Raw genomic sequence first — 16,674 nt, 5'->3', positions numbered from 1 at the left:
GAAGTTGTAACAGAAGAGGGTGAGGTAGGAAGAGGGATAAGGATGGTGCCAGGAAAAAGGAAGGACAGAAAGGAGAGGAGAGAGATCGGGTGGAAGGGGAGGAGGAGAACGACTCACGAGAGATCAAGTTAGAGTACCGGCACAAAAAACCTGTCCCGCATAATTACATTATCGGTCACATCTCGTTCGACTTCTGTCCGCGCGGCTCTCTTGCTCGCCTGATCGAACGCGCTCCCGTCGAACAGAGGGGCCCGCGTCCTCGAGGACGATGCAACGAGGGCCCTGAAACCGCAGGGGGTCCATCGTTACCTTTTTATACAATCTTTTCATGACCTTCGCTGATTGGGATTGGAAAGACTAACAAATTGGCATCACCATCGATAATAATCCATAAATTTAACTTAGTTTCATCTACTAGTCGCACGGGAATTATTACAATGTTTCGAGTACAGAGATCGCAGATGGGTGTAACAAATAAAAACGCCCCTAATTTCTACACTTCCATTTATAATTCAGAACGTAACCTTTATCGAACACATAATGGATCGGATTATATACTTATTTATATATATTTTCGTTTTATTTATCTTTTTATTGACATGGGAGAGATGTTACACAGGCGTTGGAATGCGCGTTATCGTAATCGCTGATAAACGGTCAGAACTTAAAGCGAATCGATTAAATTTTTACATAACATTCGTAACGCAATGAGACGCAACGCGATTTGTCGCGTGATGAGATGAAAGAACCTTCGACTGGGTTGCTAAACTCTGCAGTCTCTACCTTGTAGAAAAAATATTGAAACAATGGCACCCGTCAAAAATATGCAGAAGAACGTATTCGCGTTTTTTGTGCATCTTTCTGACGGGAAACGCATTAATATCTTAATAGTAATAAGATAATGTACAATTAAAAGGTTAGCACGATAGGCGCGCACATGTTCGAACGGGTGTACTTTTTTCTTCCTTTTCGTTTTTGCGTTATTTTTGACATTTTTTTATGGACAACATGCGCCGTCCCGTCGTTGTAAATTCTGCGGCACATTTGTAGAAGTCGCGCATCGTATTTGTCATGTAAATGTTGCGTCGACGGTATATAAATAAAATCGTCAATACTTCGACAAAAAGAAAGAAAAACTGATTAAATCCAAAACAAGCTGATTCGAGCTGAATGCTTCTCACATTTCTACCGTGAATACAAAATGATAGTCTATCACCCGTATAACGAGTAACGAAATAATAAAGAAAAAAAAATGTATCAAAATATATTAAAAAGTATCAAAATACCAGTTACGGTTTACGAAAGTTATTGGAAGTTCACATAAGTTGTCACGTGTTCAATCCAACTGGAGATTCAAAACCATAGAGTACGTGATTTTTAAACGCTTCGAAAATATAGAGAAGATAGTACGATTAGAAAAATACATTGGAAACATAATCGCGTGCGCTTGTAACTGACTTGGACGTCTATGCTTATCCTTGGAAATATAATTTAATACAAGTTTACAATAAATGTCACTCTAATATATTACATATATGTCTCTGCACTTCATTTTTTCCTTTTATATACTTCGGTATTTTTACAATAAATTATTGTTTTCATTAATTTACAATACATCTCCCTTTTTGTAGTCGTCTACATACGTATGTATATATATATATATATTTATATATATAGAGTTCGTAAAAATTACGTGACGTCCAAGCCATTTGTACAGGGTAATCGGCAAAAAAGACCTTGACAAATATTAATTGAAACGTGAGAGTTTTCGTTAAAGGAAACGTGTCTTTTTAACAATGGGCACTCGGTAAAGCTTTCGAAGAAAATTGGACAGAATGATTGCTATGCAGTTCATCGTTTTTTTTTTTGTTGTTTTTTTTTGTAAGCTGGGAGCTACGTATCCTTTTGGAAGTATCATATACATTTTTACGAACTTCACGCGCGCATGTAGTGTAAGTATTCTATATTTTGTACCTTTCTTATTTTTGTACCTGACATATTTGCTCGCGACACTTTTGCAGACAACCTGTACATTGCATTGAATATGCTAAACTTAATACGGTAAATAAAACGTACATTTACTCTCGAAGAAATCAACGAATCATCTATGATTTCATAACACTTTATATACTAAAACGTAATAATAGCTGCTCCTGTGTGATCGCATTCTTTTAAGACTCTAAGCATTAATTAATAATCAATATATGTCTCTATATATTCAATATTTAATATATTAAATAATCAATAGCCTATATTCATGGGATTATAATAAAATTACCAAAAAAGGAAATTAAACATTCATAAAAATAAAAGGACTTTCGTTTTCAGCTAAAGCACGTTTCACATACAAAAAGCAACAATTAGAGGCCATGTGACATTTTCCTTTTCCTTTAACTACTATAGTGCATGTACAATGTTCTTTTTAATATCATACTAATAATATCTTTCATATATTTTTGTCGTTCGTGTATCGTTAATGAAAGTGCGAGTGCACGATAATTGTAGATAGTCACTGATTCGTTATATTTGGCCCTCTGTCGGCAGAGTAAAAATTGATTGCATCTAAATGTTCCTTAGAACAATCTTTTACTTTTTTTTTTTAAGTTAAAATTAGAATCAGTCGAGGCCAGATTGCGGCACCATTCCATATCAGTCCATCCGTTCTCAAGATTGCATATAAGTAACACCGATCTAACCAATTTTGCGTAAACCGAATGATCGATACCGATTATCTCTTTTTCTCTATCTCGAAAGACGTGATCCTATATGCAGCCTCAAAAGTGCATCAAGCTTTTGTGCCATACATACTTAGAACAATATAAACATAACTCGTATACCCTGTCGTAAGCTGAAGTGTCCGCTTGAATCTGGCCTTGTCAAATGTTACGGTCGATGCTAGAATACTTTCTACTATATTATGTCCATGAATAGCTTGCACGCTATGAGACACCTATCGTCTTTGGGTTTTATAATTAGTCAAAGACCGTCAACAAACTCATTACTCGAAACTAATTTTCGATCGACTAACAAATGGGTATTCGTAACTCGCGCGATACGAAGACTTGTCGCAGATCAACTTTCTTCCGATACTAAAAGATCGCTCGCTCGTTCGAGCAACGCGTCTAAACTTGTACGAAACGTTTTGAGAGGAATTTATCTTCGAATGACGCTTGTATATTCTTTACTTCGAACTCGATATCGAAACGTTCACCTATCTTTCTACGTAAACTATAAAACCCAAAACCAAAGTCTAATTGGCAGTATAGTGTTGGACATTGCGCCCAGCGCAAGGTGCATAGCAGAGCTGCTGCGGTTGGCAAGGACCGAGGTCCTTGCTTCTGACAAGAAAACAATTTTTTTATGCGGCTTGAATAAGATAATGGCAGAGGTTACACGTACGTGGCCATAGTACCACTTGGAATGGGTGGTGTTTCCTCTGGTCTACCTTTGGGTCCGTATTGTCCGATGAAAGAACCATCCTCCGTGAAACGTCCTTCAACAGAATGGACATTCAAACTTACACCTTCGCATTTAGAATTACAATTTCGAACAAGGTGAAACGGACAATATTGTAATTTGTGTATGAAAGCATCATTCAACCTACCTTAAACTAATGTTGCGAATGCTTGTGAGTTTGGTTCTGGTTTACGGTGCCGACCGTACTGACCAATGAATGACCCATCTTCGTTCATGCCTTCTGCATGAAATTGAGCAATAAAGCAAATAAAATGCGGAACAAAAATTAATGTGCTATGCGGGGGAAATGGACGATCCATACATAAATAAATATTGTATAATATATAATAAATTTCAATAACGCAACAAAGAAATCGTTGGAACATAAACGTCTCTGACCATGCTTCCGGTTGCATGTACGTGGGAATTGGTGCATTCGTGCATGCACTACTAGGAATGTAATGATACATACCTGAATTGCCTTATTACTCTGTTAACTAAATATAATTCGACCTTTATTATATTTTAAACTGACCTGTATCACCCTCTCCGTACTCCGCCATAGAATCGGTGTCAGATTCAGGATGTTTACCATCTTGATGAGAGGAAGACGCCAAAGACGCGCGACCACCCGCTGACTTGGTATCCAAAGGTTGCGAATACTCGTGAAAACCGCCTTCCTCGGGATAGTCGCCTCGTCCAGCAGCCAATTCCCTTTCGTGTACCGCGTATTTCCCGCCTCTGTTGCGTTTGATGACGCAGACGATTATAAGTACCAAAAGAAGGAAGGCGATCGCCAGCATCATTCCTATGAACCACCCCGCGGTCGCGACATTTTCTTTAGGTTGAATAATGGGTCCCTCGCTACTCGTTTCTACTTCCTGTGGTTCGCTCTCTGTCATATAATTTCCATCCACGGCAACCACGGACATCACGTACACTTCGCCGCTTTGAAGCCCGCGAATTTCGATCGTGTTCGAGTAATACTCTGGATCCGACTCGAGAGATATCGTCTCGCCTTTGAGTTTGTATTTCACGAAGAAGTGGCTTCCTGGATTTCCGTGGAGGTTCACCTGCCAATTGATACGTACGTTCGAGTATCCGTTCTCTTTCGCGATGGTTTCCCAGGTGAAGTATGGCATATCTGGACGTTGAGATGTACGCGTCTTTTGTTCAATGAAATAGCTAAAATAGTAAATAGAAGTTTAGATATCGTATAAAGATGTGTAGTAAATGTTGAATTAGCTATCCCATATAAAGAATAACATACTCGTTCCCTTCGCCAATTTTCGTCGTCGCTCGAATATGTATACGATACTTCGTATTAGGTGCCAGCGTCGCCAACTGCGCTCCTGTAGCTTCCGGATCCGAGATGTGTGGCTTTCTCTCTAACAAGGGTCCCAAATTTGTTCCGTTTACGACTTGATAATAAATTCTGTATCCAGTGAGGATGCCATTCGGTTCCGCGGGTTTCGTCCACATTAAGTATAAGGCGCTGGAGCCCATAGGATACGCCTCGAAAGCGAGAACTGTTCCTGGAACACCTTCCGGCGTGTCGAAGCTCAAAGTTTCGGATGGCGGTCCAGCATACCTTAGATAAACAAATGACATTGCACATACAACAACAGAATATTCAGAAATAAATTGTAATTTGATTTTCATTACCTGCCATTGTACGCTAAAATTCGAACGTAGTTTTTGCTGAAGGGGACGAATTTGTTGACCATCGCATTCGTCCTGTTACCGCCTCTTATATCGATTTCTCGCAATCCTTTCTCTCCATCCCTCTCTGTCCATGTTTGAATCTTATATCCTTGTAATTCGCCGCGTACAGAGTCCTCGGGAACCGGATTCCACGACAGTTGGGCGGTGGTACTCGACATTACCTGGTTCAACGTGAAGTTACTTGGCGCTTGCAGCGGAACATCTTCTCCAGAAAATCCGGTCACTTCGCTGGGTGCGACTCTACACTCTCCCTTCTCGTTTATAGCCACGACTTTGATTTTGTATTTCTGGTAAGTAGGTTGATTGTCTACCACTAAACTATTTTTCTTCCAGTCGCTTATATCCTCTATGGTCCACTTCTCTCCGGGTATGTCCCGTTTATAATACACTCTGTACATGAATTTGGGTGCATTGTGTTCTATCTGCGGCATCACTGTCCAAGATATAACGAGATTCTGCGGAGTGGTGCCTTTACCGACAACGTTGTCGGGATTCTTGTAAGGAACGTCAGGCAACGTGGAGCACACGTCGCTGTGCGGCGAGGGTAACGAGGGCCCTATTTTGTTCCAGGCTAATACACGGAACGTGTAATTAGCCCATGGCGTCATAGGCACGACGTACGTTTGCTCGGTGGCTGGTACGTCATCCTTGGATACTTCCCAGGTATCTGGCGTGAAGGTAGTGTTGTGTTGGATGGTATATCTTAAAATGGGAGCTCTGTTGTCGCCCATGGGAGTCCAATGAACAGAAGACTCGGTCCCCATGCAACGTACATTAAGCAATTTGGGTGGATTCGGCACATCTTGGACTATTAACGTTGCTTGTGCTCTCGTCTGGTCCAATTCGGTGCGAGCGACGCACGTGTAAGTACCTGAATCTAACTCAGTCGTCTTCGTGATCAACAAAGAGTAATCGGTACTTCGTATGAATCGCGGTTCCATATCGAAATCGATCGACTGGTTATTGCACAGCCAATCGATCGTTAACGTCAAACTCGAATCCGTGACGGCGTTACACCTAAACGTTGCTGTAGAACCTGCAGCGACTTCGTAATCCTCTGGCTCGTCCGTGATTCGCGTATGTTCCTTTACTAGCAGAGTACCGGTAGCTTCTACTTCTCCGAATTTATTAGACGCGTGGCATGTATAGTTACCAGCGTCTAGAAATATTACGTTTTCAATCTCTAAGTCGCCGTTCGCTAAAGTCTTGTATCGACCCCCTGTTAATTCTTGGCCACCCCTAACCCATTTAACGGCTGGTTTCGGTGCTCCAAATACGCGACAGGTCAGTCTCACAGGTTTCCCGTCCACCGTGGAGATATCTTGCGGGGGTTGGGTGATCTCGGGTTCTAAAGCTAGAACGTTTACGTAGACGTCTTTATATACGTAACCCAATGAATTTGTAGCGTTGCATCCATAATTTCCTGTATCTTTCTTTGTCAGTTTCTCGATAACGATAGAGTTCGACGTTACTTTTCTGCGAGGGTTCGGTGGAGCCTCTGATATCGGTTTACCGTTGTAAATCCATTTTATTTCCGGAAGAGGTACTCCGTTAGCTGCACACTTGAACTCGACGGTTTCGTCCTCAGCCGCGTCTATTATCTCAGGTTCGATGGTGAAGAATGGTACCGCCATTACTTGCAAGTTTATAGAATACGATTTCGCGTCTCCGACTCCGTTGGACGCCTCGCAAACATACGATCCCTCGTCTTTGAAATTGACATGTTTTATTATCAACGATTTACCGTAATTCCCTTGGGTTATTCTATCGTTAGTTCTAATCACCTCGCCGTTTTTACTCCATATTATCTGTGGCAGTGGCGTTCCACCGAATATGCAATACAATTCGATCATCTTACCGCGTAAGGCAACTTCATTTTTCCTACTGACGTACTGTTTAACTGGTTCGTGTTTGTTCTGACTAGCCGACATCCCCGAAGAGATAACGTTTAACAGTACTCTATTTCCTAATTTGTATTCGTTCTTGAATAAAGATGTAGCTGCGCATGCATAGTAAAAATCGTCGGATGCGTCGTCCCTGGTGACGTTGCTGAACCAAAGGTTTCCTTCGGGATCTAATGTCATTCGCGAATTATTGATCGATTTGATGCCCCCAGCGGCGTCTTGGATCATCCAGTACACGTTCGGTCTTGGCCAACCGTCTGGCGGATGACATGTCAATTTAAATGGTTGTCCTTCTTGCGCGTCCAGACTTATGGGATTTTGATCTTTGAAGGAATTCAATTCAGCTTTTCGGACGAAAACAGAATTGGAAGTCGCTATTCCCCACTCGTTTTCTGCGTGGCACTGGTACTGGCCTTGATCCTCATCGCGTGGTCTCGAGATCACCAGTGTACCTCTACCTGGCTGTTGAGAGATGCGGTCGTCGTACGCTGGCCACTCGAAGTTCTTTCCATTTTTAATCCAGCGATACCTAAACGAAATATGAAGTTTCCATAAGTACAGTTCAACGTTTAAATAAACGATTAAATTAGAAACGGTTATGTGACGAGTTTCACTAGTATTAAAAAAAATCTATATTCTTTAATTTCTATGTTTAATCATTTATTTTGATTCCAAGCCACTCCCATGCATCTACAATTCACACCACAAGTAAGGTATCTTTATCGGTACTGGTAACTTTATACCCCCTAAGGCTATGAGGTCATCCTTGTAATTAAGACCAGTTACTCTGGCTTCTTTGCAGGACAGAGATAGTGCACTTAAACACAAGTGCAATGAAACTACATGAATGGGATCTTGGAGGAAATTGTGATCTTAACATTGCATTATTCCGTAATTAAAACTTCCTACAAAATTACTACTTTCTTACAAGCAACTTTAATAGATTAAGATGAAAGTAGCTTGAAATCTTTGTACGAAAATTAGAAAAATTGCTATTTTAATATATATTTATTTAGTTTGAGATGCACTTTACCTCGGAGCAGGTTCTCCTTCTGCTTCACATTCAATTAAAAATGGTTTGTCATTCTCATTAATGCTTGCTTGGGCCACTTGAAACAGCTGCTCATCTGTAGGGGGCTGTTTGGATATCCGTGGTGGAGATTGAACTAATGGAAGATACAAATGGCAAACATATATAATTTGATACACTTTGAAGTAATGCTTTCTGTGAGTGGACTGTCTCAATTAATGTAGTGCAAAGAAAAGAAATTAAGTGAAATCAAAATACTCTCTCAGAATAATATAAGCTTTTAATTTTATACACTGTAACTAAGCAATAGTAATAAAAGCATAAAACTATCCTCTTGCAAATTCTGTTGTAGCATTATGTTTCTATATATATATATAATTTAATGAAAAATTAAACTATTCATCTATCAAATTAGAAGTAAGCAAGTCTATCTATTCGTCTCTGGCAATTTTTATAATTTTCACCTCCTATAACGTCCAGGATACGAACTATAATTAAAAATCAAATACAGTTATAAAAACTGAATCAGTCGTAACGAGTGTTGCTTCCAATTTATGGTGACCTATATGAAACAACGAAAGTATACTCACTTATAGCCGATGTCTGCAGTACCAACGTGGAGATAATGCACACGACGAACTTCATGATCAGCCAGTATTTTCTTGATCTAAAAATAGAAAAATGACTGTCTTCATATTTTCCAAAAAATAATTCACGAATGCATTTTATCGTAGCGTCGAGAATTCGCACGTAACAGTGACGTAACTACGAATGTACACAGCGTGCGGGCCCCCGATTTTGTAACACAAAAAGCAAACGGAATATCGAACAATTTCTCAATAATATTTCCACTTTCTTCCACGAATGGAAAGTGATAAATATAAATCGTGAATATAGAGAAGTTTAATGATTATTTAATCGAGAATATTTTTACAATTATCGCTTCTACGTACGTCGATTATTTTTCGTTGAACATGAAAAATATCACCGTAGGAACGAGAAACTTCGAACGAAATCGAGCTTCTAGATTCATTTCACTTCGAAAATACAATGCACTAGATACTGCTCTCAAACCGGAAATTCATCTATTGAATCTTCCCACGGTTCAAACGAACTCGACGAATGAAATCATCGCTCTTCAAATCCTATTCGCGACATTTTCTTCGTCTTTATGGATCATGCTAAGATATAAAACCTTAAAGAAAACCGACCAATACAAATTTATAAATAAACATTGGAATTTAACTTATACAATGACTTTATAATTACGAATGAATCGCTGAGCATTCGATGAGACTTTATCTACCTCCGGCGTACACACACTTACGAATCGAAATGTCAAAACAGACGAGTAAAATAATCACGTAGATACGAAGTTTCGAATAAGTTTCGAATAACAAATAAAGAATGAACAATTAGCGCGTAACTTCCGCAATAATCGGAATCGTACAACCAGCAAATGAATAAATGGGTATAAAAATGGTTGCGTAAAAGCGGAATTGAGCTGTAGCAACAAGAAAACAACGTAGATCGTCGGAATAACTGTTCAATCGACTAAACGAGCATAGCGTCACGCGATTTCTATTTGCTACCAATTTATTCGGAATAAAATTCTATCTATGTATCTCTGTTAAACCGATATATGTAGAATTGATTCGGAGCTTTCGAATGCAATTTTCAAATCTGGTGAAAATGTTACGGGACTACAGTTGCCAATGGAGACGCGAAAAATGGGCGTGCTCTCCGCGAGAAAAAAAAATAAAGCAAAAGCGACGGGCAAACGTATAGATCGACATGTGTCAGCGTGCCCGGCTAATCGCGTCGGAGCTTAGGAACACCATAGACCTTAGGAATACTAATTTCTCGTCACGATAGAGAGAAAAAGAAAGAATTATGCAGGGTGAACCCGGAATTGTTACATGGTTCGCGCACAGGTGACGGTGTCACGATGATCTCACCGTAGTTGTCCTTCGAAATCACAACATCGCTAACGGAAACGAAAATTTTCACCATCGCCCGAGCCGAACGACTCTTCGCTACCTGTTTAATCGATCGTGGAACGTTTAAGGGGATCGTCTCGATTGGGTGTCGATCTGAAAAAAAAACGAATTCTCCTGAGGAAAAGCAAAAGGGGGGAAAAAAAGGGAGCACACGCGGGGCTGGGCAAACGAAACGGGCACACCCGCGAACCAACATTGATCGCTCGACGCTGTTCCCGTTTGTTTCACGAAATTCACGGCCGATATCTTCGACGTATGTCACCGAGACGTTGCTTTTTCGATCACTGTAGCGACTGGCTCACCTACCTTTACGTTTTTGGAAGCGTTCGTACGTTAAAATCCCATCATCACCAAGGCATCATTGAAAAACCACTGACTCGCACACGTAACGCGCCGTACGGTACTGTACTACTGTAGATGTGCACGTTGCGTGTATGGAGCTAGATCCCCCTCCCCTAACGCCACCGGCCCCACCGATACACACTGTAACACCTTTACGAACTTTATGAACCGTTCACACTACGAAGCTCAGGAGCGAATCTACTTGGATCCAGGGTCGGTTTTAGCAACATTGGCGTCCCGGGCAAGATTATCGTGGCGCCCCTTCAGAGGCTTAAAATTTTTAAGAAAAGAAGACAAGGTAATGATATCAAACGATGAATCTGTAGCTAGATTATAAAGATTGTTAAACTACAATATACAATAGCAGCTTTACTAATCTACACCGGACTGCGACGTCCCCAAAAATCTGGCGCCCCGCCCTAACGTCGGCCCTGCTTGGATCCATTGTGTAACTGCAACGAAGTGTACACTTTGGGCTCTCACTTGGGAATGCTAAGGTTCTAGTGGGTTCTAAAGGATAGAAATTCTAGTCAAGTTCTTCGTATACATTCTTCGATCTCGAAGAAATTTTGTCATTTTGTTTGGTGTAAGTATCAACTGTGGCGTCTTTTCGAATGGTACCTTCTCAATAACAATTCGTCTTTTGTGAACGATCCCTTATAGGAGTGAGTGTCCTTTGGCCAATAACGGTCGAGACGGATCGAAGATATCTGTCGCGCTAGATTCGAAAAAGGCGCACCCCCCGAGTAAACGATGCTGCTATGTATAGGATCCTAAAGTGCAGCTGCGTACACTTTGTGGAAAGGGGGGCATGAATGATACGCTTTAAAAGCGATGCTTGTTAAATGGGGATAAGCCTCGTCACCTGAAACGTGAGATCTTTCTTCGACTCGGAAATGTAGTCCAAGTCCTATTCTAACCAAAATCCTATTTCTAACACTGTTACGATTCAAACGAAAACAATTTTATTAAATTTATGAAATAAAGACGGAGGATGAGGTCGTCAGGGATGGAATCGTTCGAACATGTTTAGAATATCTAAAATACCAAAAATCAATTTTACAGAGCTATTAAATAAGATGTTCTAATACAATAAAAAAAGTTATGCAATAGCAAAGAAGATAACAAATTATAAATATATGAAATGCTAATATTTGCTACATATTAATAAAATAAATGTTAGACTATATACACTATAAACTTAGGCGTTTTGCCATTAATGGCGCCACTATGTTAAATCAGTTCTTTATCAATGGCGCCATCTTAAAGAAACAACGTGAACTTTTTCCACAAAGCTTGGGCGTTTTGCCACCGATGGCACCACTGATATTAAACCTAATAGATGTCGCTACGTGTACAAAAATAAACTGAAAATTTAGTATGACATATTTAAATAATAAACTCGTTCAGTTTTGAATGAATAGAAATGATATTAAAATAGTGTACGAATTAAACAATGTCGAAAATAGGTTAGTAACGACATATACGCAGAAAAGGAAGTCACGTAACATTCGAATTTGTTTGTTTTTAGATGATCTTGAAGAACAATGCGAGGACGCACTGTTCGAATTATGCGACGCCAGAGAGCGATATCCATTACGATGCGTTAATGAGTTTAGGAAATCTATCCAACTTCAAAGTGATATTCACGTAATTTATGTTCTCGATGTATTCGTAATATTGTCCCGTCTAACTAATGGACATGCCACATCTTTTCATAACGTATTGGACTTTCCAGATGACGAAAGTATGTCCGAAATTAAATATAATGGATAAACCATCCGACTTAAAACAAAGAGCAGACTTCAACATTGATTTTTACCAGAAAGAAGCAGGATCTTTTGAGCACTTGGATTGTAGATTGCAAAACATTGCGAGTAAATTGAATAATTTGAAAGCTGTTGCAGAACAAGTTAATCGTGAAAAAATGTCCGAGATTAATAAACTATTGAAAAATTAAATTTATGTTTTTCAAGTAATAAAATCTTAAATATAACGTTATACATGTATTTCTCATTAATATTTCATATTTTAGTACACCATTAATTGCTTAATATTAATATACAAATTGAATTAAAGATAAATAATACAATTTCATGCATGACATTTTTGAATTCTTATTTAAAAACTTATTCTTATTGCATACATGTTGCTAAAGAGGAACTTTTTTCTATTATACTGTGTATACTTTTTGTACTCATACGTTTTACGACAACCTTGGCACCTCTTGTAATATCATGAAAGAATTTCATTATTTCTATATGTGTGTCACCGAGATTTGTATTCGATAGCATATTTAGGGATTTTCTTCTTGGTCTTAGATATCTTTGATTAGGCAAATTCTTCTTCTTTTGAACAAGTAAAAGTTCTTGATAAAATTCGTCTGTAATGTCTTCTATTTCATTCGATGATAATTGTTCCGCTTTGCTAGTGTTTGTAATTTGTTCAGGTGATTTTTCCTTTTTTAATTTTAATTTATTTTCATGAGTTTCATCAGTATGAACAAGAGTCTCAGAATTGTTTAAATTTAGTGTATTTTGAAACATCTGATTCGAACTGTGTCCACTTGACTCAATGTTAGAAGCAGAATCTTTTTCCTCATATGATTGCATTTTATGAACGTTCGTACAGTCTTCATCCATTTCCTTTTCATTATTCTTTATTGGTGACTGTTTTTTAAGTATTTTTTGTAACGATCTTGGTATTTGATCTACCGTGATAATTTCGTTCGAAATCACTACTGGAACATTCAATTTTTTAGCGTTATTAAACGTCGATGTATGATTGACATTCAAACTATTATTCGAGCAACTAGTTTTTAAATTGATCTTTGATACTAAATCTTTCCTACAAGGGGAATTATGTTCAGTTGTTATTTCAGATTTGATTAATTCATCAGTATCTATATCATCCATTAATAAATCTTTATCAATCATAACCTCTAATTTATCTTTAGTTCGATCTATTTCTTCGTAATCGAGTAACGAAGGTCGAAAGATATCATCTTGTAATGCTTCGGGGATAATATCCTCTTCCTCTTCGTACTCTGCATCATCATTCTCAGTAATATTCATGTTCTCATTGCATTTATATTCATACATTTCAAGATATGAACTATTATTTGCAACATTGTGCTTCTTATCGTCATTGATAACACTTGAAGAAGTTTGCATTTGCATGTGTTTCGATTCAGGTGTAATTATATTCGGACTTTTATATTTATTTTCCATTTTTTTTGGTAATTCGATCATTGTTATTAAGTTTTCTAATCCAAGCAAACTAGAATTTCGTAAACATTTTTCTCCCTCTTTCGTTTCAATTTTCTCCGAATTTTCCAGTACCTCATCTATCTCTAATTTGGTTTTTTGTTCTATAACTGCTACAGCATCTTGCTCTTGCCGAATTGTGAACATTAATCCTTCCATTACTAAATCTGTAATATCAGAAGATCGTGATTGGATATTCTCTATTGAATGTTTCCTTTTTTTCTGACAATGTATTTCTTCGGATTGTGCAATATCTGTAAGTGATTTTACAGAATTTGTGGAATGTTCATCTATTTCTTTTACCTTACGTTTCTTCGTTTCGTTCGAAGAAACTTCGTCGTCTAATATCTTACGTTTTGCATCTTCTATCTCTCTTTCTATCAGGTATTGATATGGTAAATTGATAGAATCGATATTAGTAGCATCAACAGTATTACTATCTTCCGATATTTTGTTAATATTCGAAGCAGTAATATTGTTGTTACCAACAGTTTTATCTTGCATATTTTCATCTACTGAACAATTGGATTCTTCCAATCGATCAGCAGCTATTTTATTTTCATCAACTTTGTTTGCAGTACTATTTGGCAATTTTGAACTTGTACCACTTCTACTTTGATTCTTATTTATGTTTTGTAATATTACAATGGAGTTTTTTAAACATTTATTTGCTTTTGTTTTAGTTTCAGATAAATCATTGTGTGGTACAGATGGTTCAAGTGATGCTTTAGGACTATTTATTAACTTATTTGATTGTACACAGCTTGTTTGTTTGTTGGGGGATGTTTTTGTAAAATTGTCAATTTTAGAACTAGTATTTAATCGATTATTTTTTGAAGTCTGTTCTATACTTTCCAAAGGCAACATTATTTTAATAGTAAGAACAAAGGCATGAGAAAATGCTGAAACAGATCGTTCTTTAAATTTCATTAGCGCGAACATTTTATCCTGCCGTGTCCACGATGTATGATCTTCGTTGTACGTGACAGTTAAGAAACTTACAATAATATAAAAGTAAAAATGAAATATTTTAATAGGTATGTTGAATTCAGAAAAAGGATACTGTAAGTAACTAAAAGATTACTCGTGCTAAATTGTTGCCCTTGACGCGGTTGATTTTTTATAATCCTTCTAATTATTTTCATCAGTTCCTTCCCATAGGGAAACTGCGTTAAATTTCTGTAAATAGGCGTATTATAAAATCTATAATATTGAAAGCAGTATATCGCTAAGGAAACCTACAGAGCAGTGCGATGATATCTAAGAATAAATTTATATATGTTCTTTTTATAGCATAACCAGTATGAACTTGGAACTGTTAAAACTGGATTTTCCCTTTGTTGGATCCAATCAATCCAGCTAGTCTCTCGTACATATATTCCAGGCATTTTCGTTCGGGTATTAATTCTCTGAACAAAGGAATCAATTTTATGGTATCCTTTCCACCAAACGATTCCTTCACTATAATTGTAAGATAATACAGAACCTTTTGCTGAAAGTACATATAGAAATTCATTTATAATAATTGCTTAAAAGTAAAAATATATTAAAATAACAATTTTTTAATACTTACTCCTGTTATAACTTCATTAATAAATACATCAACAACTGTGTCCCAAGGTACAAATTCACAAGAACTTGACCCAGACAATAGTTTCTTTCCTTCTGTATATATACCAATAAATTCTACCACTAGTAGCGTATCTACAAAGAAAAATAGATATTAATATAATTCAAATGCATTTACAGTGAATATAATCATTAAACAAACCTTTATTCACAGAAGTAATTAAATGAATTAACTGCAATACCAAAACTAATAAGGATACTATAAGTGGTACTAATGTATCAAATAGTTTCCACAAGCACAATGTTGTGAATAATAAGAGGAGAGTCACATTGATGTTTAAACGTGTGTTTTTATACAGAACAAATTTCATAACATTTTTAGACTTTGCGCTTTTATCAACAAGTTTCAGGGTACACCCATTCACACTTTGAAAAAGCAATTCAGGTGGAGATTCATCTTTGACAAACGTGGACGACATTAATGAAAATAATTTACACTGTTGCTTGCTACCACTGATAGTTTCATTAGCAATCTCCACTAAACGAAAGACAAATAAGTTTAATATGATACTTAATCATAACAATAATTTCTCATAAGAATTTCATAAGAATTTCATAATAGTTCGTAATAGTAAACAATTAACAAGTAACACACTGATAAAATGGATCGTGTAACAATAATTCTATACAACGAAATAATAAAATCACTTAGCATATACACACATACAGCCTACATATATAAATATTTCAATAGTATTTGCTAATTTGTAGTACACGGAACTACTTAATAAAATTTAAACAACTGTCGATAAGTAAAATTTCACTGTAACAAAAGATTTCGCGTGTATTTGTGCTATCAAAATTGACAGCTGACACATTTATCTAAAAACAGCGATCCGTACAGCTACACACCTACAGCGTTAACGATTTTGTTTTCCTAAAGACATTTATATATACTCTCAGTTAAAGGTTCTGTTCGACAGACTTACAAACCGCGACGTAGTAATTTAATTAAAAACGAATTAATTTCTACGGTATACATATGTATGCATAGGTATATATTTATATATACTGTACAATACAAAAAGTATACATATGTATATCACTAAATGTATAGTCCAGGAAAAATCACTAAGCTTATTTACTAAACGATAATTTAAATAAACCATTACATCAACATAGTATTTTGAGAATATGACTTTAGGACGTGGTCGCAGATTTATGCGCATTATGCATCTTTAATTGCTTCCATAGTTTTTTAGGTGACTTTGAGAGATACTTCTGTAATGGGGTCAAAGTTTATGTATTAACTTGTAACACAAATCAGAAATTCATTCGTACATTTCTCTTTGCGATTTCACCTTACTGTTGCATCGACATTG

General features: G+C 37.2%; 3 protein-coding genes across 8 annotated transcripts; 1 reads left to right on the top strand and 2 right to left on the bottom strand.

The window, feature by feature from the left end:
• Window positions 1-490: 490 nt before the first annotated feature.
• Window positions 491-10,538, bottom strand: LOC128880301 (neuroglian). 4 transcript variants are annotated; one of them, XM_054130237.1, is made up of 8 exons: window positions 10,422-10,538; window positions 8,706-8,782; window positions 8,119-8,251; window positions 5,122-7,614; window positions 4,727-5,047; window positions 3,992-4,641; window positions 3,605-3,697; window positions 491-3,493 (listed from the first exon to the last, which is right to left on the bottom strand). In XM_054130237.1, the coding sequence occupies exons 2-7, from the start codon at window positions 8,758-8,760 to the stop codon at window positions 3,606-3,608; spliced, it is 3,744 nt and encodes a 1,247-aa protein (XP_053986212.1). In that variant the 5' UTR covers window positions 8,761-8,782; window positions 10,422-10,538; the 3' UTR covers window positions 491-3,493; window position 3,605. The 4 variants fall into 4 exon arrangements, with proteins under 4 accessions (XP_053986212.1, XP_053986213.1, XP_053986211.1 ...); XM_054130238.1 differs by having other exon boundaries at window positions 3,605-3,694; XM_054130236.1 differs by lacking the exon at window positions 3,605-3,697 and adding an exon at window positions 10,074-10,208 and having other exon boundaries at window positions 10,422-10,525.
• A 1,235-nt stretch (window positions 10,539-11,773) lies between these two features.
• Window positions 11,774-12,458, top strand: LOC128880267 (uncharacterized). The gene is made up of 3 exons (XM_054130156.1): window positions 11,774-11,926; window positions 11,989-12,107; window positions 12,196-12,458. Exons 1-3 carry the CDS (start codon window positions 11,914-11,916, stop codon window positions 12,415-12,417), a joined length of 354 nt encoding a protein of 117 aa, XP_053986131.1. The 5' UTR covers window positions 11,774-11,913; the 3' UTR covers window positions 12,418-12,458.
• On the bottom strand, window positions 12,449-16,350 carry LOC128880262 (uncharacterized). Of its 3 annotated transcripts, XM_054130144.1 has the most exons (6): window positions 16,205-16,347; window positions 15,495-15,830; window positions 15,297-15,427; window positions 14,966-15,215; window positions 14,787-14,902; window positions 12,449-14,694 (listed from the first exon to the last, which is right to left on the bottom strand). In XM_054130144.1, the coding sequence occupies exons 4-6, from the start codon at window positions 15,109-15,111 to the stop codon at window positions 12,593-12,595; spliced, it is 2,364 nt and encodes a 787-aa protein (XP_053986119.1). In that variant the 5' UTR covers window positions 15,112-15,215; window positions 15,297-15,427; window positions 15,495-15,830; window positions 16,205-16,347; the 3' UTR covers window positions 12,449-12,592. The 3 variants fall into 3 exon arrangements, with proteins under 3 accessions (XP_053986119.1, XP_053986118.1, XP_053986120.1); XM_054130143.1 differs by having other exon boundaries at window positions 15,495-16,350; XM_054130145.1 differs by lacking the exons at window positions 14,966-15,215; window positions 15,297-15,427; window positions 15,495-15,830; window positions 16,205-16,347 and having other exon boundaries at window positions 12,449-14,720.
• Window positions 16,351-16,674: the final 324 nt, after the last annotated feature.

Source organism: Hylaeus volcanicus, chromosome 7, assembly GCF_026283585.1.
Source record: "Hylaeus volcanicus isolate JK05 chromosome 7, UHH_iyHylVolc1.0_haploid, whole genome shotgun sequence".
Lineage (NCBI taxonomy): Eukaryota > Metazoa > Arthropoda > Insecta > Hymenoptera > Colletidae > Hylaeus > Hylaeus volcanicus.
The sequence above is the reverse complement of the archived record's forward strand: the minus strand, read 5'-3'. Positions and strand labels throughout refer to the sequence as shown.

What these genes read in the sequence shown, in the direction of transcription:
- LOC128880301 (XM_054130235.1), bottom strand. Translation starts at nt 8,760, where the DNA reads ATGAAGTTCGTCGTGTGCATTATCTCCACGTTGGTACTGCAGACATCG. An exon ending in ACTGCAGACATCGGCTATAA is followed by an intron (nt 8,252 to 8,705) that starts GTGAGTATACTT and finishes ATCTTCCATTAG; the next exon opens with TTCAATCTCCACCACGGATA. An exon ending in AAAATTGGCGAAGGGAACGA is followed by an intron (nt 4,642 to 4,726) that starts GTATGTTATTCT and finishes TTACTATTTTAG; the next exon opens with CTATTTCATTGAACAAAAGA.
- LOC128880267 (XM_054130156.1), top strand. An exon ending in AACTTCAAAGTGATATTCAC is followed by an intron (nt 12,108 to 12,195) that starts GTAATTTATGTT and finishes TGGACTTTCCAG; the next exon opens with ATGACGAAAGTATGTCCGAA.
- LOC128880262 (XM_054130143.1), bottom strand. Translation starts at nt 15,111, where the DNA reads ATGCCTGGAATATATGTACGAGAGACTAGCTGGATTGATTGGATCCAA. An exon ending in AGATATCATCGCACTGCTCT is followed by an intron (nt 14,903 to 14,965) that starts GTAGGTTTCCTT and finishes GCCTATTTACAG; the next exon opens with AAATTTAACGCAGTTTCCCT. An exon ending in TAATCTTTTAGTTACTTACA is followed by an intron (nt 14,695 to 14,786) that starts GTATCCTTTTTC and finishes CGTACAACGAAG; the next exon opens with ATCATACATCGTGGACACGG.